The sequence below is a fragment of the Panthera onca genome, chromosome C2 (assembly GCF_046562875.1).
Source record: "Panthera onca isolate mPanOnc1 chromosome C2, mPanOnc1 haplotype 2, whole genome shotgun sequence".
Lineage (NCBI taxonomy): Eukaryota > Metazoa > Chordata > Mammalia > Carnivora > Felidae > Panthera > Panthera onca.
Genome location: NC_138347.1, coordinates 8,495,338 through 8,518,773, shown reverse-complemented (window position 1 = coordinate 8,518,773; position 23,436 = coordinate 8,495,338). Strand labels below are relative to the sequence as shown.

Sequence of the window (23,436 nt, the reverse complement as noted above, 5' to 3'; positions counted from 1 at the left end):
CCACGTGCCCTCAGGAGCACAAGTCCTGGTTCTCTAACCTGATGGTGACTTTACCCAGTTACCTAACCTCTCTGAACCCCAGTTTCTTAATCTGTAAGATGAGGATAATGCGTATTTGCAGAGTTGGGATGAGGATTAAATTGATAGTTTATGAATTAATTACATGCCCCACAAAAGGAGCAAATGATCCTAACTGTATGAGGTGCCTGGAATCGTCAGAGCCACAGCGACACAAAGTAGAACGGTGGTTGCCAGTGGGGATGGGGAGGTCGTGTTTAATGGGACAGAGTTTCACTTGGGGATGATGCAAATGTTCTGGGATGGGACAATGCTGATGGATGCACCAGTGTGAATGCACTTAAGGCCGAGGGGCTGGATTTGAAAATGATTAAAACGGCAAATGTTGTTATGTGTACTTTACCCCCACGCAAAAATATATGCTCATTGTTTAAAATTTAGAAAACATTTTTGGGGCGCCTGGGTGGCTCAGTCGGTTAAGCGTCCGACTTCGGCTCAGATCATGATCTCACGGTTCATGAGTTCGTTCGAGCCCCACGTCGGACTCTGTGCCGTCAGCTCAGAGCCCGGAGCCTGCTTCCGATTCTGTGTCTCCCTTTCTCTCTGCCCCTCCCCCTCTTGCGTGCTCTCTCTCAAGAATAAACATTTAAAAAAATTTTTTTTAAATAAAATGTAGAAAACATTTTTTAAAGTGTTTTAAATCCTTGGTAATCCCAGTAGTCAGTGGCCACTTCTGTTTTGTCATTTGTAGCCTCTGTATGGTTTGGGTTCTACTCATCCAATTTTGTTCTTTCGACATTATACAGATGTATCTCTCCGTGCTGTTCAAAACTCAATAAACTTAAAAAAAAAATATATATATATATATATATATATATATATATATATATATATTATTGTCAAATTGGCTTCCATACAACACCCCGTGCTCGTCCCAAAAGGTGCCCTCCTCAATGCCCACCCCCCACTTTCCCCCACCTCCACCCCCCCATCCTCCCTCCGTTTGTTCTCTGTATTTAAGAGTCTTATGGTTTGCCTCCCTCCCTGTCTGTTTGTAACTATTTTTTCCCCTTCCCCTCCCCCGTGGTCTTCTGTTAAGTTCCTCAAGATCCACATGAGTGAAAACATATCTGTCCTTCTCTGACTGACATCTTTCACTCAGCATAATACCCTCCAGTTCCATCCATGTAGTTGCATGCTTCAATAAACCTTTTTACTACCTTCGTGATATTCCATCATCACTGATTTAGCCATTGCCATATGTTTAGACATATTTTCAACATTGTAAATAACACTATCATAAACATCTCTGTTAATTAATATCTTAATTTTTTTCATGTTTATGTACTTATTTTGAGAGAGAGAGACAGCACGTGTGCAAGCTGGGGAGGGGCAGAGAGAGAAGCAGAGAAGAGACTCAAGTCAGAAGCTTTAACCGACTGAACCACCCAGGCGCCCCTAATATTCTTTAATATAGACCCAGAAGGAGAATTACTGAGCAGAGGTGACCATCTTTAAGGCACATGATTTACCTTGTCATGCTTTCTCAGAAAGGTAACCTGACTACATTACCACAGGCTATACGAAAGACACTCATTTTAAGGCACCCATTTTAAGGTTGCCCAACGTTAAATATAGCATTTTATTGTTGTAATGTCTGCCAATGTTCTTTGATTTCCTCTACTTGTGTTACATACTCAGTGTCCTCTTTAGTCGTTTGTATGAAATGTTATATAGTAAGCTTAGTTATTAATTCCCCCCTCTGCCTTTAATTAGGTTTAATTATTGCCAAATAATTGCCAAAAAATCTGTTGCTTTTTTTAAAAAAAATTTTAACGTTTATTTGTTTTTAAAAGAGAGAGAGACAGACAGACAGCGTGAGCAGGAGAGGAGCAGAGAGGGAGACACAGAATCCCGAGCAGTTTCCAGGCTCTGAGCGGTCAGCACGAAGCCGGACACGGGGCTTGAGCTCACCAACCACAGATCATGACCTGAGCCGAAGCGGGGCTGCTCAACCGACCCAGCCACCCTGGAGCCCCCCAAATCTGTTGCTTTTAAGGAAAGAAAATATGGAAATACACACACACACACACACACACACACACACATATATATATATATATAATTTTTTTAATGTGGAAATATTTTTATCTCTGAAGTTCATTGCTTTCCCCCCCACCCCACCCCCATTAGTTTAAATCACAGGCAGCAAGCTCCAGTTCTCAAACGCAGAGCCAGTGGGGCACCGAGGAGCAGACGCTATTTAAGCAAGGGGCCCCCAGGCCGGCCCGCGGCCTTCAGTGCTCTGTCGCCCGGGCAACTGATAAACCAGCATTCCTCCCACCTGACCCCGCGCCGGTGACGGTGGCGGCCGCGCTCCCGCGTCCCGCTCCAGCCCTGCAGCCTGGGGACGTGTCCTCAGCGTCCGGCAGCGGCCAGGCTCATCCAGGCGCTTTCTAAGCGCGGCCCCCGGGGTAACCGGAGGCAAGTCCCACGCACCCCCACGCGGGGCCACCTTCCTCTGCAAGGCCCGCGACGGCGGGGAGCGCGCTGTCCTCCCGCTCTCCTCTCCGCGGCCTTCCACCCGCCTGGAAGTGTCGCCGCGTCTCCACCCCACCCGGTTCGCGCAGCGCCGTCGGGGCGTCCCGGGCGCTCCAGCACCGCAGGCAGGGCGGGTCCACGCGGGTTCCCAGACTTCCGTAGCCGCCCCCCAAAATCGCCCTGCCGCTTAAAAGTGGCGGACGTGAGGTTCTGCGGAAATCTGGGGACCCAGACGTTCCCGCGGCAACCAGAACCCCAGGGGCCGCGGGAAGAAGCCAGGGGCCCCTCCCCTCCCGCAGCGGGCGGGGGACACCCCCGGGCGAGGGTCCCGCCACCCCTGACCCATAAGGGTGAGTTCCTTGCAGAAATACACCCCCCCCCCCCCGCACGTGTCCTCTTCCCCGCGCTTCCCGAGACACTTCCCGTCGCCCATTCCCCGGGGTGCCTCGCCCCCGCCCTGGCAACCCTCCCTGGGTTTCCTTTGTCCCCGCCACACCCCTGCCCGAGCTTCCAGAGTCCTCTCCAAGGATATCCCACCACCACTACCCCCCCCCCCCCCAACCCCCGCGCCGCGCCTCTTCGGGACCTTTTCTGGTCCCTTCCCCCTCTCCGCCTTCCCTGTCCCCTCCCCGAGCCTCTCCCGCGCCCTCCCCGCCCCCTCCCCGGTTTCCCCTGTCCCCTCCCGCCCCGCCCCCGTTTTTAAACCTGGCGCCGAGCGCCCTGGTAGGTGAGCGCCCTCGCCCGAGCGGTTAGAGGCGCGGCCGAGTCGCTGGTGCCGCCGGAGGGGCGCTGGCTGTGCGGGCACCATGAGACCCGAGGCGGCGGCCGGAGCCCGGGAGGCGCGGGGGCGCGTCTGTCACTGCCCCGCCGACGGTCCCCGGAGGCCACCGCCGCCGCGCGGGCCGGAGAGGTGAGGGTGTCCCCGCGGTGCGACGGTGAGGGGGGCGCAGAGCGGGATGCCCCTTGCGCCGCTGAGTCCCCCCGAATCCGGGCGGAGCTCCGGAGCCCGACGGCGACGCAGGGCAAGTCCCTTAACCTTAGTCAGGGACGCAGAGTCCTCCGGGTTTCGGGGTACAGCGCCGAAGCGCGGAGGCCCAGGAACGGCCCGCGAGGAAATGGGCCAACGCTTCCATCCATAGATCTGAAATCACTGGGCTGGGAACGTTGAAGTCTCGGGGCCTCTCGGCGTGCCTAACAGGGGTCCCCTCACGTTGACTGTCACAGCCTTGGTGACAGTGTTTGGTTAGCCCAGTGCTTGGGGCTCAGCCCTTTCTGTACTGTAAGGTAGTACAGTTAAAATCGAATTAGCCAAGGAGGTGTGGAAGGGGCTGCGTGGCTAGGCAGCCTGACAGGAGAAAACCATTTGCCCCTTTTGCATCCTAGATGCCTTGTGGAATGGTCTCGGCGAAGTCAAGATCCTTCAACAGCACGGGTGGTGCGGTAGAAATTAATGAGCCACAAAGTAGCCAGCTACAGTGGGGAATCAACGGAAGAATCCAGTCAGGCTGGGAGAGAAATCCCTCAACTAATGTGTCCTCTGATCATTGCATCAGATTTGGGACTTCTCAAAACCCAATGAAGGCAGAGAACTGATAATGCGGCAAGGAGAAAAAAAAAAAAAAAAAGAGAGAGAGAGACCCCCCCCCACCCCTTCCAAATGGTACTGGTTTATCCACAGACTGAGAACTTGAGAGAACTTTCCGGGGTATCCAGTGATCCTTTCTCAGGCAAACATTAGAATTGATAAGAATGATAACTCTTACGATATTATTTTTTTTAAGTTTATTTGTTTGTTTTCAGAGGGAAAGAGAGAGAATCCCAAGCAGGCTCTGCATGGTCATGGCAGAGCCCCACATGGGTGGGTCTCAATCTCACAACCATGAGATCGTGACCTGAGCTGAGATCGAGTTGGATGCTTAACTGACTGAGCCCCCCAGGTGCCCCTTATGACATAATTTTGAAAGAGCAGAAAATGCTGGGGTTCATCTCTGGTCCCTGCCTTTCCAGCCCCACACCATGGAGACCTTGGATCCTGACACCCCAAGAAACTGAGCTGCCCGCAACTGGAAACCCGGTAAGGTTAAGGGGGGCATTGTGGTATCCAACAGTTCAGCCAGAAAGTGGCACCAACTCAAAAATGACCATGAAGGCCTGTCCCTCTCTCGGTGGTCTAATACAGAAGTGCCTGTGGGTTTGGGATTGGGAGCCTGGGTGAGGCTGCTGTTAATCAGACCTGAGTCACATGCACAGATTGGGCTCCTGCTTGCTTCTCTCTCTCTGTCTTCTTTTGAATCTTGATTCATTTTTTGAGAGCAAGATGGAGACAGAGCATGAGTGGGGGAGGGGGAGAGAGAGAGGGAGACACAGAATCAGAAGCAGGCTCCAGGCTCCCATCACAGAGCCGGATGTGGGACTCGAACCCACAAACCATGAGATTGTGACCTAAACTAAAGTCGGACACTTCACCGACTGAGTCACCCTGGTGCCCCTGCTTGCTTCTTTCTTGAAAAGCAAAGCCTAGCTATGGCCTAGTTCTCTCAAGGGCATTCTGAGAGAAAGAAAGGGAGATTTCTTTTATGTCGTTTTTTCCCCTTGCAAACCAGCGGGTAGAGAGAGGAGGGGTTGGCTGTCTCTGGCTGCCTCCCCTCCCCTTAGAGAAAAGCTGAGGGTGCCATTACTGCTGGGCTGGTACCACAGTGCAAATAAGGGCAGAGACCAGTCTGGGGTGCCCAGAAGTTGCTGTTAAAAGCCCACCATCTGGCCCTTTCTGAAGGACTTTTGCCCAGTCTGCAAGCACTCCTGGGGTAATTCATGTTGTCTGAGCAAATACACTCTGGCTGAGGGCTTTGTGGGTAAAGATTAATCTCCACCACTATTCTTTTGTTTCCTGCACTGGTAACTAAATGGCTTTATACTTACTGAAGTAATGGCTTGCTTTCACAGAATTTACCTTTCCTTTTTTAAATCTTCAAATGTAAGTTGATGACTTTTATAATGCTGAAGAGCTAATCAGGCTGGGAAGGACCATGTATTTAATTTACGTAACATGTGGTATATGTTATGTGTGCAGTTATTTGTAATATGATAAGAAATTCAGGTGCGGGAAAGCTGACCTTGGAGTGTATTTTGATATCCAGACTACTTTATTAAATTAGCCTGGATAATGGAAGTTTTTAATTCAGTTGCTATTATTTAAAGAATGAAAAAAATACAATCTATATCAAATGAATGATTTTGTAGCCGAAATTAGTCTTAAACACATGCAATCTCTAAATAATGGAAAATAATTTCGTCTTTTGCATCCAAGCTTAAGTTCGTTCTTAAATATAAGATTTAAGAGGTGCTTGGGAGAGGGAGAAAATATAGTTTACAATTATGCGATTTTTTTTTTTTTTTTGTTAAATGAAATGTATATGGAGCGGTTGTTGCAAGAATAAAAATACTGTAGCACATTTATTAACGCAAGGCAGGTGGATTTTTTCCTATGATGACGAGGAGGCTATTTGTGAGAAAATTGTTAAGGTGTAGCAACTTTCTAGTTGATCGTTAGCATGGCACACTGGATAAAGCCGTTGTGTCCATGGATTTGGCGGGGAGGTGCTCTGTGGGGGCTGTAGCGCACGCCGCCCTGCGCGCCTGGACAGCTCTGTAGAGCCCACTTGGCGGGGCGAAGTCAGCGGGAGCCAGGGCCAGGTGAGCGCCGCCCGGCACCGGGAGGGACCGCTTCTTGCTCAACAGCGCCCTCTCCCGACGACGCGGGAGAACTCCTTGCCTCCCGGGCCCTGTTGTGTATTTCTGGAGAAATTGTAGGGCTGGATTGGAGGCCCTGTGCCCTGAGCCGTGGACTCACCCTCACCCATTTGGTATCCCTCCCTCTCCTTGGGGGGCTGTCTGCCTCTCCTGCCTGGGGAAAATGAACGACAGCCTAATCCTTCGTTGACCTCTGTTGCATTTCTCTCCTTGCCACTTGCCGACCTTGCAAGGGAGGTGATTCCCTAAAAGGAGATGGGCCCATCCTCCCATCTCACAGGTTTCCCCGCACTTGCACTTTGTTGGAGTCAGAGGCTGCATGGGGAGGAGAGTGGGAGACCCTCATGAAAGCCTCTGCTTGTATCTCTTCTCTTACTCTTAAGGACACACACATTGACATACTTACCCTGTATGCATTTCTGTTCCCCTTGCATCATTAAAATATGAATGTTTAGACATTTCTGTCATCAGAAAAGGATCTTTAATTAGAGTGTATTTGTGACATAAAGTTTTTATTTTTATTTATTTAGTTTCTTTTCTTTTCCTTTTTTTTTTTTTTTAGAGAGAGAGAGAGCATGAGTCGGGGAGAGGGGTGGGGGGCGGGGAGAGAATCTTAAGCAGGCTCCATGCTCAGTGCAGAGCCTGACATGGGGCTCGATCCCCTGATCCTGGGGTCATGACCTAAGCCGACATCAAGAGTCGGGTGCTCAATGGACTGAGCTACCCAGACCCCCTGGCATAAAGTTTTTAAAGCTGTGTATGTTTGTGGGTAAAGTTTTACAGATTTTAAAGGTGTATTGAATGTTTCAGAGTCTGGTTAGAATTACTCAGTTTATTCTGTTTAAATTTTTTTTTTCCACGTTTATTTTTGAGAGAGAGAGAGAGAAAGAACTTGAGTGGGGGAGGGGCAGAGAGAGAGCTCCGGAGACGCAGAATCTGAAGCAGACGCAGGGCTGGAACCCACAAGCCGAGAGATCATGGCCTGAGCCGAAGTCGGATGCTTAACCAACTGAGCCACCCAGGTGCCCCTAGAATTACTTGCTTTAAAGGAAGCTGTTTCTCTGTACTAACACTGCCTTTTGGTGCCACCAAAGTGTGTGCACTGTTGTATTAGACACAGCCATCGCCGGATATAAAATCATCTCTGACAGCCCAGGATTGCTTCCTGTGGTGGAGTGAGCAATTAGAGATATTTTATAAAGACAAATAAAGCTTAACACAGACACGATTCTCTGGAATCCTCAAAAAGTGAACTTCATTTTGGAGAAGGTTTTGCTCAAAGAGCCTCATTTTCTTTCCCTAACTTAGCTCAGCACAGCATATTGGAAAGAAATATGGTTGGTAAAATATAATGACGTTTGGGGTGCCTCGGTGGCTCAGTCGGTTGAGCGTCCAACTTCAACTTAGGTCATGATCTCACAGTTTGTGAGTTCGAGCCCCATGTCGTGCTCAGTCCACTTTGGATCTTCTCTCTCCCTCTCTCTCTGCCCCTCCCTCACTCATGTGCACTCTCTCGCTCTCTCAAAAATAAATAAACATTAAAAAATATAAATATACACATATGTGTGTGTATATATATATATATACGCACTTATATGTATGTATGTATGTACATATAATGTATATGTATGTACATATAATATATATGTATGTACATATATATGTATATATAAAATGACGTTTGCTCACAAAGACCACACATATCACTGCAGGATGGAAGGATGTGATGATCGTTGGTGACAGTCCTCAGACTCCTTCCTTGTCACACTCCAGAAGATTTTGTCTCCCTCTCGATCTGGCTCCGTGCAACCCAAGGGCTGGGGTTTCTGATCCATGGCTCCAGCCCATTTCAGCTCACTTTCAAGCTGTCCCCGGAATGGTCTGTCCCAAGACACCCCACTTCGTGCTTTCCATATAACTAAAACTTTCAGAGCTCTAACATCAAATGGCAATTTCTGCCTTCTCAGCCCCTTAGATAATCTGGCCACAGTTCAGGCGAAATTCTTTGAGATTCAGGACCTCACAGAATGGGCAGAAAGGGGTCAGCCCTGGACCGGAAGAGTGATTGTCCTTTCTCTCACTAGCACCTACTCTGGTCACAGCGTGGACAAGCCTGGCACTCTCTCTCTCTCTCTCTCTCTCTCTCTGTTTGTGTCTTATCTCCATTGTCCTTGGTTGCTCAGCCTAGCTTTTCTTTCCTCCACTCCTGATATTCAGGGGGTCACAGGGTTTTTTGAATACTACTGAAGTGCCCTTGAAATCCATCTTTCCTTTGCCTTCCTGTCACTGTCCAAATCTTTATTACCTCTTGCTATGTGCCTCTGGGCCCTTACCTCCCCAACCTAGGCTGTGCACTACTCCCAGGGGCCACCATTATCCTTAAATACAGGTCTGACTATTGAACTCCTGACTTCAAAATCAGCAGTGGTCTTTACTGCTGCCTCCAGAATGAAACTGAGACTCAAAAATAGGTATTCAAGGGGCGCCTGGGTGGCTCAGTCGATCAAGCGTCTGACTTTGGTTCAGGTCATGATCTCATGGTTCATGAGTTTGAGCCCCGCGTCGGGCTCTGTGCTGACAGCTCAGAGCCCGGAGCCTGCTTCAGATTCTGTTTCCCCGTCTCTGCCCCACCCCTGCTTGTCTCTGTCTCTCTCTGTCAAAAATGAATAAATGTATAAATGTTAACAACAAAAAAATAGGTATTCAAGGAGTCCTGTAATGAGGATTCAGCTTCCTGTTGGAGCCCATTTACTACCACAGCTTCTCGTTCATTCCACACTGGGCTCCTCACTCTTCCCCATCTGTGCCCGTCAGAACTTGATGCTCTTCTCTGCCAGGAATGGTCTCAGAATCACACATTCAAATGCCACTGAGGTCTCTGCCAGGCCTTCCATGAACCTTTCCCTCCTCCCTGCTTAGAATTGCTGGCATCTTGCTATATGATGCTTTGTAGTGCGGCTATTTGACAGTGTGTGTGTGTCTTTTCCAATTATATTTAAAAAGCCTGAACTGGGGGCGCGTGGGTGGCTCAGGTTTAAAATCAATAGGAAAAGACCATCCAGAGAGAACGTAGGCAAACAGATGATTCAAAGACAAGAAGAGGCACCTGGGTGGCTCAGTTGGTTAAGCATCTGACTCTTGAATTCGGCTCAGGTCATGATCCCAGGGTTGTGGGATTGAGCCCCGCATCAGGCAACACACTGGGCATGGAGCCTGCTTGAGATTCTCTCTCTCTCTCTCTCTCTCTCTCTCTCTCTTAAAGAAAAAAAAACAACAACCCTGAACTGAAGGACTGTGTCAGACGGACTCCTCTTTCCATCTTTGAATCCCTCACAGTCCCCAAGACATCACTGTCAACAGGAAGAGGAAGAGAGACTTATCAAATACTGTTAAGGTTGGGGCACCTGGGTGGTTAAACGTTAAGCGTCCAACTTTGGCTCAGGTCATGATCTCACGGTTCACAAGATTGATCCCTGTGTCGGGCTCTGTGCTGACATCTCGGAGCCTGGAGCCTGCTTCGGATTCTGTGTCTCCCTCTCTCTCTGCCGCTCCCCTGTTCACACTCTGTCTCTCTCTCAAAAATAAATAAAACATTAAAATTTTTTTTTAAAAAAAGAAGATAGAGAACTCGATCCATGTTCCCCTTAAGAATAAGGAGGATGAGGGGTACCTGGGGGGCTCAGTCGATTAAGCATCTGACTTCAGCCCAGGTCATGATCTCACGGTTCGTGGGTTCAAGCCCCGCATTGGGCTCTGGGCTGACAGCTGGGAGCCCGGAGCCTGCTTCGGATTCTGTGTCTCCCTCTCTCTCTGCCCCTCCCCCAGTCACACTGTCTCTCTCTCTCTCTCTCTCTCAAAAATAAACATTAAAAATTTTAAAAACCCACAAATACTGTTAAGGTGTTTACATTGTTTCTAAAATTGGTATTGATACTAAGAAGTGCAGACCACTTAGATTATATTTTTTTAGAATTTCAGGATGCTACTTCAGACAGACTATATCTGTGTTTGATGTGTCTGTCTTTGCAGCTTGAACCTGGTGATGACCGGCAAACTCCGGGATCAAAGGGTGCCTTTGGGTTTCAGCATCCTGTAAGGTAACATGACTTCACAGCAAGAAATATGTTCTTTCTTTTTAATAGAAGCATAAGCATACTTTAGTGTCCTCACCTGTGTACATTCTCAACAAAGTGGAAAATAATTCAATATAGTCTTCTGTATTTAGTTCTTACCCAAAGGAACTTCGAGGATATTTTGTTGGATTTCTGGAATTCATTCATTCATTCAGTGTTCCAGTTGCAAATTGGATTGACCTCTTTCCTTTATGTCTTTTGTTTATACCTCTCATTACATATTATGTCTTGTGTTAAATTTTTTTAATGTTTGTATTTATTTTGGGGAAGGGGAGGGGCAGAGAGAGAGGGAGCCAGAGGATCCCAAGTGGGCTTTGTGCTGACCTCAGAGATCATGATTCGGGCTCGAATCAACCAACCGTGAGATCATGATCTGAGCTGAAGTCAGATGCTTAACCGACTGAGCCACCCAGGTGCTCCTGTCTTGTGTTAAATTTAATTGGATATGAATTGTATATGTGTATCTGCTTATTTACTTAAGTACTTAAATACATTTCTATTTCTTTCCCAGAATATAAGTTAGCATATTGTCTGGAGCAAAGTAGACCTTGAAAATATGTGTGTGACCAAACAAGGGATTGGTTGGAGGGTTCTCCCACCGTTGGCTTCTCCGGCCTCTCTGTGCTGCCATGGTCCTTCCTGGTGGGGATCAGGACCCTCACTACTTTATCCCTCTTACATTTCATCCATTTTAGGCAGGTGGCTCATGCTCAGGATTTTTTAACTGTGTCTCTGTCTCTTTCTCTCCCCATCTCTCATTTCCTGCAGCAGAATGAATCTAGTCTGTGCTACTCCTCATGAAAGTATTTTTACCCTGGTTATCCTGGAAAACTGAAAGCTCTAGTAAAACCCAGAGATACTAACTGCTAGAGATGCACTTGAAAGACCTTCAGACTGGTCAAAGAGTGATTTCTGGAAAAGGGAAGCTTTCCTAGTGTCCCTTACACCTGTGGTCTTTATTCCCCACGGGACTGGGGAAGCTTTAAAAATACAGACGCTGGGAGGCTCCCCTGGGAGTGTTGACTCATTTGTTCTGAGAAAGGCCTAGGTGTCTGTATTCGTACGGTCTCCCAGGTGATCCCAATGTGCATGGGGGATGAACCTGCCACCCTCTGTCTTGCCCTGTGAGCGTCCACCTGCACGACCCACCCGTGGACCTGCCGGCCGCGGACGCTCTGGGGCTGCTCCCCAATTTTTGTTTCATTGAAAATGCAGTGACTGGTGAGGCATGCGTTACAAACTGAGTGCACAATTTTATCTTTTTATTACAGAAAATTTCAAACACAGACAAAAGTGGAGAGAACGGTACAGGGACCCACATGCCTGTCACCAGCCTCAATAATTATCAGCCGTCTTCAGATCTGCTGGTGTTTATCACCTTCTCCAACCTATTTTTTTAATTGTTGTTAGAATATTTTAAAGCAATTCCAGATATCCTACTAATTCACATTCCCCTGCAATTACTTCAGCATTACAGCTAACTTTTAATATGGCCAAACCCTGGGGGCACCTGGGTGGTTCAGTCAGTTAAGCACTGATTTCGGCTCAGGTCATGATCTGACAGTTCGTGAGTTCAAGCCCCATGTCGGGCTCTATGCTCACAGCTCAGAGCCTGGAGCCTGCTTCAGATTCTGTGTTTCCCTCTCTCTCTGCCCCTCCCCTGCTTACTTGCTCTCTCTCTCTCAAAAATAAACAAACATTAAAAAAATTTGTAAGAGAAAATATGGCCAAACCCTAAACCAAGTTTGTAGTTTATATTTTATTTATACATTTTATATAATATAGAATTTATGTTATTTATATTTTATACAATATAGAAATATGTTACATTTTATATTTTATATTTAAATTTATATTTTTATATAACATTACTTGTATTTATATAATATAGAAATATATATATTTAAAGTATACATATACATATATGTATATATGTATAAAGTATATATATACATATATGTATATATATATACATGTATATATATATATATATATTTTTTTTTTTTTTTTTTTCTTCTGTTTGTTGCAGAGTTCCTCAACCCCAGCACTATTGAACTTTGAGCTGGATGACTGTTTGTTGTAAGGGGCTGTTGTGGGCATGACACAATGTTCAGTGGAATCACTGGCCTCTGCCCACCACATACTAATAGCTTCCCCTCAGTTGTGGCAACCAGAAAGGTCTCCAGACGTTGCCACGTGTCCCCTGGAGGCTGAGAATCCCTGGCTTATCAGAAATCTTGGGACGTTCAGAATTGTCACGCATTATTTATAGCAGGGTGTTTCCGCTCTTTTCTCCTCCATCCAAAAAGAGGGAAATGGAAATCAGCTCTACAGGGGAGCCTGGCTGGCTCAGTCGGTAGAGTGTGTGACTCTTGATCTCGGGGTTGTAGGTTCGAGTCCCATGCTGGGTGTAGAAATTACTTAAAAATATAAAAAAATAAATCAGCTTTGCAACTAAGTAGTGATCGGTTGATAATCCCTCTCAGTTCCTCAGGAGACCTCAGGGGAAAACGCCAATAAATGAGTGAGTAAATGGTAAGAAAAAAGGATTATGGGGAGAGTGAGGGGTATTTTAAATACTTCCCATGTGTAACTGGAATCATAAATTCTATAAAACCTGGATTTAGAGGTTCCAAATTTATATATTTAGGTTATTTCCCTTCCTTCCTTCTTTTCTTTCTTCCTATTCTTTAGACTAGACAAATAACCAGGGTTCCCATCTTCTGTACTGGCAAAGTGAGGAACCCACCCCTATCACTTTTCTATAGCAACGTCCAGAAAGATTAGCTGCTTCTCTAGACTGGGGCCTCAGGGTCAAGTTTCCTCCAGGGCCCAAAGGGCTACAATGTTCCCCATGCTCAGGGGTGTTAGGGAGAGTGGGACCTAACCTAAATAGGACATATATTCTCCAGGATAAATCAAGTTCTCCATTCGATCAGAGTGAGACTCTTCATCTTGAAACTTGGTGTTTTAATTCCCCCTTACCTTCACGGAAGCAGACCCTTTTTCCTGTGTTGGTCTAAATTGATTTGCTCACTCACATTTTAGCTCATTTCTGAACTGGTGTAGGGTTCCTCACCAGCTCTCTCCACCTGCCCACAGTCTTGTGTTCTGGTGACTTAGAAAACACACCTCGGGGTGCCTAGGTGGCTCAGTTGGTTAAGCGTCCGACTTTGGCCTCAGCTCATGGTTTCATGGCTCCTAAGTTCAAGCCTCGCGTCAGGCTCTCTGCTGACAGCTCAGGGCCTGGAGCCTGCATTGGATTCTGTGTCTCTGCCTCTCTCTGCCCCTCCCCAGCTCACAATCTGTCTGTCTCTCTCTCTCTCAAAAATAAATAAACATGAAAGAAAGAAAGAAAGAAAGAAAGAAAGAAAAGAAAAGAAAAATTAAAAAAGGAAAGAAAAGAAAAGAAAGAAAAGAAAACACTCCGGGCACAGTGAAGGCAAGATCAGAGAGGGAGATTGGGAGTTAGCTGCTTTTAGGGAAGAGGACCCTCTCGATGGAGTTCAGCATTGTTTCGGGGTGATTAATGGTGTATTTTTTTCTTAAATATTAGACTTTATTTACCCATTTCAAAGCGCCAAAAGTATCTGCAGAGTTCTGGGGAAAAAGTGCTGGCCAGCTTCCCGGTGCAAGCCACAATCCACTTCTACAACGATGAATCCGATTCAGACGACGAAGAACAAGAAGAAGAAACCCAGTCTTCCGAACTTCAGTGCCAGGAGACAGAAGGTCAGGCGGAGAATGGCCCAGGAGGGAAGGGCAAGGGCAAGCTCACAAACCTGGGACGGAGGTCTGTAGGACACGGTGGCCTCAGTGGTAAGGGTCTACTCTCTCATGGTGACTCTCTGGGGAGCACAGAGTGTTCCTCACCCAAATAAATGGGGTCTCTCTCCTACACCAGACCTGGCTCACATGCACTCCTGGGGACAGCCGTGCCAGGACACCTTGCATTTCCCTTGGTGTTTAGGGGTCGGGGACTACCTCTGGCCAGGACGCCATTCACAGCCAGAACTTAGCTTTTAACTTTTCCTTCTCCTGGTGATTCTCTTCAGGGCACTCATGCACACTGTTGAGAAAGGATTCCAGGACCAGGAGAAGGTTTGTGTTGACATGGGTTGTTATTAGTTGGGACCAACTTTCAAAGCACCATTTACCATTGTCACTGTGCCATCAAGTGACAGATTATTCCAGTATAGGTTACTACCCCACCTGTGCCTCTCACTTAACCTCAGACTCTTTATTTAGCGATTTCTATTTTTGTAAAAATGATGAAGCTGTTGTCCCAGGGTTGATGTATTTGCTTACTGGCATTCCCAAAATATTTATGAAAAATAAATAAAACTGAATAATTTCCATAAGAGTAACAGAAATTTTAAATGTGGATTTTTAGGGGACAATTCTGGATAAAAATTTGTGATTCTTGTCTAAGGGCTGAGTGTATGAATAAATGGAGAGAAGAGCTTTAACTCTTAGTTGGGGACTGGTATGGGCTTATTACTTGAATAGAATAACACTGTTTTCAATCAAATTATCTAATATAAAATTATTTCCATTTTTTAAATATTTTGATGATTAAATGAGTGTACTCCACAAGTTTATCACTTAACTATCTTACATGTGGTTGTTTTCCTATATATAGCACATTATATAAATTTATACTTGAAATAAATATTTTGAAAGAAAAATGTTTGATAATCACCTTTTTTGTGTAAAATAATTCTATTTATTTTTTTATTTATATTGTATTTTTTTTTAAGTAATCTCTACACCCATGTGGGACTCAGACTCAGAACCCTGAGATCAAGAGTTGCACGCTTCGCCCACTGAGCCATCCGGGCACTCCATGTTTAAAACAATTTTAGATTTTAATTAGTGCCTGCTTTAAAGTTTTTAAAAGTTTGTCAGAGTGTTTTCATATTTAACTCTTTAAATGATATTAATTGTGTTTAAGAATATAAAAGTGTAAAAAGAATGTAGACAGGATTGTAACCTCGATGCTCAAAAAGTCCATTAATATTAAAAAAAAATGGAGCTAGGGGCACCTGGGTGGCTCAGTTGGTTAAATGTCCAACTTCAGCTCAGGTCGTGATCTTGTGGTTCATGGGTTTGAGCCCCGCATCGGGCTCTGTGCTGACAGCTTAGAGCCTGGAGCCTGCTTCAGATTCTGTGTCTCCCTCTTCTCTCTGCCCTTCCCCTTGTGCTTGGTCTCTCTATCAAAAAAGAAAAAAAAATGGAAGTAATATATGCAAATATTTTAACAATCCAAACAGTATAGAAAAGTATACATTTGCATAGTAAGTCACCCTCTCCTGTTTTGCTCTTTCTCTGTGCAAAATACCCAACAAAAATTGTTTTTTATTTGTCTACCTCTTTAAAAATTGCTGTTTGTAGGGCATCTGGGTGGCTTAGTCGGTTGAGCATCCGACTCTTGATTTTGGCTCAGGTCATGATCCCAGGGTCATGGGATCAAGCCCCGCATAGGGCTCCATGCTGTGTGTGGAGCCTGCTTGAGATTCTCTCTCTCTCCCTCTGCCCCTGTCCCGCACCCATGGTCCCATGCTTTCTCTCTTTCTAAAATAAAATAAAAATAAAAATTACTTTCTTTCTTTCTTAATAACTGGAAATTTGTAGCTCTTAATCCCCTTTATTTCACCCATCCCCCATCCACTTTGCCTCTGGCAATCACCACCATTGAAGAGTATTTCAAAGTCTGTTTTGTCTGGCCATTTGCTTTGTTTTTGAGACTCCACATATAAGTGAAATCATATGGTATTTGTCCATCCATAGTGTTGCAAATGGCAAGATCTCATTCTTTTTTATGGCTGAGTAATATCCCATTATCTATCTCTATCTATCTCTATCTCTATCTATCTCTATCTCTATCTCTATCTCTATCTCACATCTTTATCCATTTATCTCTTCACAGACACTTGGGCTGCTTCTATGTCTTGGCTGTTGTAAATAATGCTGCAGTAAACACAGAGGTGCATCTGTCTTTTCAAATTCGTGTTTTTGCTCTCTTTGGGTAAATACGGAGCTGTGGAATTACTGGATTCTATTTTTAAGTTTTTGAGGATCCTCCATAACTGTTTTCCACAGTGGCTGCACCAATTTTCATTCCCGCCTGTAGTGCACAAGAGTTCCCTTTTTTTTTTTTTTCACATCCTCCCTGACGCTTGTTATTTCTTGTCTTTTTTTAAAAGATTTTATTTTTAAGTAATCTCTACACCCATCGTGGGACTCGAGCTTATAACCCTGAGATTGAGTCACACGCTCTACTGACTGAGCCAGCCAGTCGCCCCTATTTCTTGTCTTTTTAAAAATTTAATGTCTTATTTTTTTATTTTTGAGACACAGAGACAGAGCATGAACAGGGGAGGGGCAGAGAGAGAGGGAGACACAGAATCCGAAGCAGGTTCCAGGCTCTGACCTGTCAGCACAGAGCCAGACGCGGGGCTCGAACCCACAGACCATGAGATCATGACCTGAGCCGAAGTCGGACGCTCAACGAACTGAGCCACCCAGGCGCCCCTTGTCTCTTTGATACTAGCCGTTCTGATAGGTGTGAGGTGGTATCTCCTTGTGGTTTGATTTCATTTCCCTGATGGTGAGTGACACTGAGCATCGTTTCGTGTGCCTGTTGGCCATCTGAATGAATGTCTTCTTTGGAAAAATGTCTATTTAGATCCTCTGCTCATTTTTTAATCGGATTGTTTGATTTTTTTTTTTTTGGCGTTTTTTTTCCTCTTTTCAGATTTTTTCTTCAAAATTTTTTTTTGTTAATATGATTATTTTACTTGTTTAAAGTGCCTTTTTTCAAACTTTAAAACAATTCTACCTGGGCTTATTTCAGAAAGGATTTCAGATGGCATCCTACTTTGCCAGGTTGTAACAGAAAAATATTAGAAGTCTTACCCTTACTGTCCCTTCATCGGATGCTTGAGATGAAGCTTCAGTCATCACATTTGGCTTTGTTTAGTTTTCTCAATAAATCAGTTTTACTGAGAAAAAAAGATCTGGCCCAGTTGCCCGTTTCCCATCAAGAAAACAAACTTGGTCTGCCATATATTCACTTATAAACTATACATTATATGGAACCATTTGAAATTGCTGATGTTTGGCTGTTTTGACCTCCATTTCCATTCGTTTACAAAAAAGAAAAAAAAGTCACCTTGATGGCGTTTTCTTTTTAAAAAAAAAATTTTTTTTAACGTTTATTTATTTTTGAGACAGAGAGAGACAGAGCATGAACGGGGGAGGGTCACAGAGAGAGGGAGACACAGAATCCGAAACAGGCTCCAGGCTCTGAGCTGTCAGCACAGAGCCCGACGCGGGGCTCGAACCCACGGACCAGGAGATCGTGACCTGAGCCGAAGTCGGACGCTTAACCGACCGAGCCACCCAGGCGCCCCGATGGCGTTTTCTAAAACCTACATTTCTCCTTCATTTTCTGCAACAGCTTGCCTGATAATGATGTAGAAAACAGAGATCACATGTGGTACCATCTATACACTTTTTCTCCGGAATCTTTAAAAAATTCGAATCAAGTCAGCCACTCCAACAATGGTTACAATTAGCCAGGTTTCCATTAAATGTGTTATTTTGAATAAGTAATCTGTGGTTCCGGCTGACTTCTATGAGACATCTTTTAGCGGCTCACAAAAAAATAGCTCCTAATGAATGTGATTATGGAAACAGAGTCTTGCAAATACCAGGGGCTGAAGCCCGCTGGAAGCATTTGTACTTTCACCCAGCTGTGTGACAAGCCTCCCACGCTGGGTAATTTGCTGTAATATTTTTTTCTTCACGTCTCCAGTGCATTTTCTATGAGCCTTCCAGCGGATTTGCCGACAAAAGAACGCATTTCAATGTGTGGCCATATTGTTTTCTGTTTGCTATTTTATTTTATTTTTTTTTAATTTTTAAAAAAAATTTTTTTTAAACGTTTTTTTTTTTTTTAATTTATTTTTGAGACAGGGAGAGACAGAGCATGAACGGGGGAGGGTCAGAGAGAGGGAGACACAGAATCTGAAACAGGCTCCAGGCTCTGAGCTGTCAGCACAGAGCCTGACACGGGGCTCGAACCCACAAACTGTGAGATCATGACCTGAGCTGAAGTCAGACGCTTAACTGACTGAGCCACCCAGGCGCCCCCAAATGATAGCTCTTTTTACCTGAGAAACTGCCAGAAGTTTTCAAAGCAATTGCACCATTGTCCATTCCCATCAGCAGCACATGAAGGTTCCAATTTGTCTGCATCCTTGGTTATGCTTGTGACTGTCTGTTTTTCTGATTACAGCCAGCCTAGTGGGTCTGAATGGATACCTCACTGTGGTTTTGATTTGCAGTTCCCTAATGACTAATGATGGGCACTTTTCATGTGCTTCCTGGCAATTTGTATATCTTCTTTCATGAAATGTCGATTCCAGTCTTTGTGCATTTTCTAACTGGGTTGTCTTTTTCTTGTTGAATTGTGATAATTGGGCAGAATTATTTTTAAAACGCTTTGTCTTTCTGGTGTGTGTTAATTTAGTTACAATTGGTTAACACAACCTATAAATCTACGTCATCACACATGTATACACGGCAATATACTGGGCCCAGTAAGTACAGGTGACTCCATCACCTGCTGTTATGCAAACCCTCTTCCTGTCTCACGAGACCTTGTATGATCCATGACCAGGTGCCAAGCAAAGGTACAGTGTCGATCTGTGCATTAAATGAACAAGGGTGAGGGGTGCCTGGGTGGCTCAGTCGGCTGGGTGTCCAACTTGAGCTCAGGTCATGAGCTCACGGTTCATGGATTTAAGCCCACGTCGGGCTCTGTGCGGACAGCTCGGAGCCTGGAGCCTGCTTTGGACTCTGTCTTCCTCTCTCTCTGCCCCTCCCCCACTTACACTCTGTCTCTCAAAAATAATAAGCGTTAAAAAAATTTTTTTAAATAAAATAAATTAATAGAGGTTAAATTAAATTATTTAAACAATTTTTTAGACTTCTAAAACTCCAGAACTCCCAATATTCCTTATGGATTTCTTTGCGCCTTCCCCTGGGCTGTGTGCACCCACGGTGCAGACGCCCCGACTTGGTTAAGGCACGGTGCCAATGGCTTCACCAACTCAGATTTGATTCCTATACGATCCAGTTACACTAGCTCAGAGAAAATTTCATTCTGAATCAGGAAATAAGCAAATCCTTGTTCTGCAAATTCCTGTTATTGGCCTGGAGAGAGACAGATAAGGCTGCAGGGCCTTGCTGCACCTGACCCATTGCTCCCCAGTGGAATGTTCCACCACCTGGTTTACAGTCCATCTTCAATAACATTATCTTCCCTCAGGGGAAACAACATTAGTCCTCGAAGAAGGCTGCAACGAAATAAAATATGTACCACTGACCAGCCAGTAGGCTCACAGATTTTTACTTTTTGGGACTTTGGAGTAAATTCTGGTGGGCTTTCTACAAAGGAAGTGGAGATTTTATTTTAGGTAGATTTTAGAATTTTTTAAAATGTTTTTATTTATTTTTGAGACAGAGAGAGACAGAGCATGAGCAGGGCAGGGGCAGAGAGAGAGGGAGACACAGAATCTGAAGCAGACTCCAGGCTCTGAGCTGTCAGCACAGAGCCCGATGTGGGGCTCGAACCCACAGACTGTGACATCATGACCTGAGCTGAAGTCGGACGCTTAACTGACTCAGCCACCCAGGAGCCCCTTGGGGGTTTTTTTTTTTAAGTTTATTTATTTTGAGAGGAAGAGACTGCAAGCAGGGGAGGGGCAGAGAGAGCGGGAGACAGAGAATCCGAAGCAGACTCCAGGCTCTGAGCTGTCAGCACAGAGCCCGATGCGGGGCTCGAACTCAAGAACTGTGAGATCATGACCTGAGCCAAAGTCGGATGCTTAACCGACTGAACCATCCAGGTGCCCACATTTTAGGTAGATTTTAAAGTAAGGTATAAAACTCTCTCTGAAATTATATAAAAGATTATCATTTCTCTTTATATTCCAGAGGTCTATTTGAATAATATATTGAAAAACACATTTGTTTAGGGGAAATTTCATAGCAATTTTATTATAAATACTGACATTAAGAAATAAAGCATCCTTTCTTCCCTCCAGGCTAATTTTTCATTGTAAATTTTTTATTGAAGAATGACACCTGTGAAAACATGGCATAAGCTTGATATGTATTTGCAAGGTTAATATGATCATGCAAACAGCACTCCAGATCAAATAGAAAACACAAGTAGGGGCACGTGGCTGGCTCAGTCTGTTAAGGGTCTGACCTCAGCTTAGGTCATGATATCACAGTTTGTGAGTTTGAGCCTTGCATCGGGCTCTCTGCTGTCAGCACAGAGCCTGCTTCGGGTCCTCTGTGCCCCTCTCTCTCTGCCCCTGTTCATTCTCTCTTTGTCTCTCTCAAAATAAGTAAATTGAAAAAAAAAACCTCAAAAAAGTTTTAGGGGTGCCTGGGTTGCTCAGTTAAGTGTCCACCTTCGCTCAGCTCAGGTCTTCATCTCCCGGTTCATGAGTTCGAGCCCCACATCGGGCTCTGTGCTGACAGCTAAGAGCCTGCAGCCTGCTTTGGATTCTGTGTCTCCCTCTCTCTCTGCCCCTCTCCGACTCATGCTCTGTCTCCCAGTCTCTCTCTGAAAAATAAATAAACATTAAAAAACACACTTTTTTAAAAAAAAGGAAACACAACTAGCCACCTAGGATAAGTGCTCCCTTCCAGTCATGACCCCCTCTTACACTACAGACTCCATTTGACAGGTTTTGAACTTGGGATCAGTAGGATCACAGGACATGTGCTCTTTCCTGTCTGGCTTCTTTCCTTGACATTCGTTTGTGAGATTCTTTCAAACTGTGTGGGCAGTTGTAGGGGTCTCATTCTCTGCTGAAGAGACCCCCACTGCGTGGCTGTACATGTGTCCATCCCCTCTCCTTGTGGTGCGTATGTGGTTTGTTTCCAGCTTGGGGCTATGAGAAATAACACTTCTTCAACTGTTTCCATACCCGTCTACTGGTGGACAGGGGCCCGATTCCGTTGTGTGTACATGTAGGAGCAGGAACAAGAGCACAGTTTTTAGAAGCCTGTCCTGAACATGTCTGGTCTCCTCCAGCCAGAAAATAGCATAAGGAGTTGGGTGAAGGTGCACGGACCAGGAAGTTCCAGAGGAAAAGAACGACATTACCAACAAGGCCAATCTTTTCTTTGAGACCTTTTTTTTTTTTTTTAATTAATTAATTTAATTTTTGAGAGAAGGAGAAAGTGCGAGTGTGTACGAGTGCAGGAGGGGCAGAGAGAGGATCCCAAGCAGGCTCAACACTGTCGGAGCAGAGCCCAATGTGGGGCTCAAAATGAGCTTAGAACCCATGAACCATGAGATCATGACCTGAGCTGAAGTCAGATGTTACCCAGCTGAGCCACTCAGAGGCCCCTCTTTAGATCTTTATGAATGGCCTAGAGCTCAGGAGTGCTGAGGTGCCCAGTGAGTGACCATGGGCAGTGGGCTCTTCATTTTTCTTGAGTCGAGATTTTGTAAAAGGATTTAGGAGCTTACCTCATTAGCAATGAAACGGGTTGTGAAATGGAAATGTGAAAAGAGAGCTGGAACATTCTATCCTGGAGGAGAAAGTCTAAGAACTCTTCTCTGCAAGTTCCAAGAAGTTTCCAGGAATTTGGTAAGGTTTCAACCAAGCTCTTGAACTCATCTGATGCCTTTACATACAGAGGAAATTCAGTTACAACAAGAGTCAAGTTTGAGAACAGAACCCGCATCCGGCAACATGTCCCCTTTCCAGCAATGAGGCCCAGCTCCGTCCCCACTTCCCCGTGATGGGGCAGCTTTGTACGCCAACCACGGGTCACATGATGCTTTTTCTAGCTGTTTCTGTAGCTCATCCCTGCCATGCTAATTATATAGACTCTACTAAGAGTTTTCCATAATTTTATTTTAGACCCTGAACAACCAACTGAAATCAGAGGGGTTGTTTGTTTGTTTGTTTGGGCAACTTATTTTTATCATCTCTCCCCCCACTCCCCACCCCATGATAGCAAGATAATATACCCAAGCAAAAGGAAAAACTACCTGGTTTTCTCTGTCTGTGTGACTCATTTTTGTAGAATTGCTGGTGAAACACCAACGTATAAATAGGTTAACTTTTTATGATGATTACGAAAATTATGGGTATTTATAAAAATAACTTCAACTGCCTTGGAGTTTGCTGGGCAAATCTAGAATATGATAGTATTGTAATATTCTATTATATCATTATACAGTAACCTTTACAAGCAGATTTTATTTTATAGTTTGAAATATTTAAAAAAGATGCTTAACACAACTAGCTATGACATAAATGAAAATTAAAACCACAGATACTGGCACGCGCCTACTAGAATGATTACATTAAAAAAATTTCTTTATGCTTATTTATTTATTTCGAGAGAGAGAGAGAGATTGAAAGTGCATGCACAAGAGGGGGAGGGGCAGAGAGAGAGGAGAGAGAATTCCAAGCTGTCAGGGAAAAGCCCAACGCGAGTCTGGGACCCACGAACCATGAGATCATGGCCTGAGCCGAAATCAAGAGTCGGACGCTCAACCAACTGAGCTGCCCAGGCGTCCCTAGAATGATTACAATTTTTAAGAGACAGATAATAACAAGTATTGGTGGGGATGTGCAGTAGTAATTGGAAGCCTCATACATCACTGGTGGGAACGTAAAATGGTTAACGGTTTGGAAAACAGTTTGGCAATTTCATTAAAAAGTTAAGCATACATCACTCACCATCAGAGAAATACAAATCAAAACCACAATGAGATACCACCTCACGCCTGTCAGAATGGCGAACACTGACAACTCCAGCAACAACAGATGTTGGCGAGGATGCGGAGAAAGAGGATCCCTTTTGCACTGTTGGTGGGAAAGCAAGCTGGTGCAGCCACTCTGGAAAACAATATGGAGATTCCTCAAAAAATTAAAAATAGAACTATCCT

General features: G+C 45.0%; 2 protein-coding genes across 3 annotated transcripts in view; one reads left to right on the top strand and one right to left on the bottom strand.

Moving 5' to 3' along the window:
* The first annotated feature begins 3,239 nt into the window (after window positions 1–3,239).
* Window positions 3,240–15,098, top strand: RIPPLY3 (ripply transcriptional repressor 3). Its single transcript, XM_060640483.3, has 5 exons — window positions 3,240–3,469; window positions 4,567–4,633; window positions 10,339–10,406; window positions 13,999–14,261; window positions 14,498–15,098. Exons 1-5 carry the CDS (start codon window positions 3,366–3,368, stop codon window positions 14,782–14,784), a joined length of 789 nt encoding a protein of 262 aa, XP_060496466.3. The 5' UTR covers window positions 3,240–3,365; the 3' UTR covers window positions 14,785–15,098.
* Window positions 15,099–23,249: 8,151 nt separating this feature from the next.
* Window positions 23,250–23,436, bottom strand: part of PIGP (phosphatidylinositol glycan anchor biosynthesis class P) — a 35,987-nt gene continuing 35,800 nt past the window's right edge. The window contains exon 9 of one of the 2 annotated variants that reach the window (XR_013557825.2): window positions 23,250–23,386. The gene's annotated coding sequence lies outside the window, so the exon portion shown is untranslated. The remainder of the gene's footprint in view (window positions 23,387–23,436) is intronic. The other variant, XR_013557824.2, reaches the window with a different exon arrangement.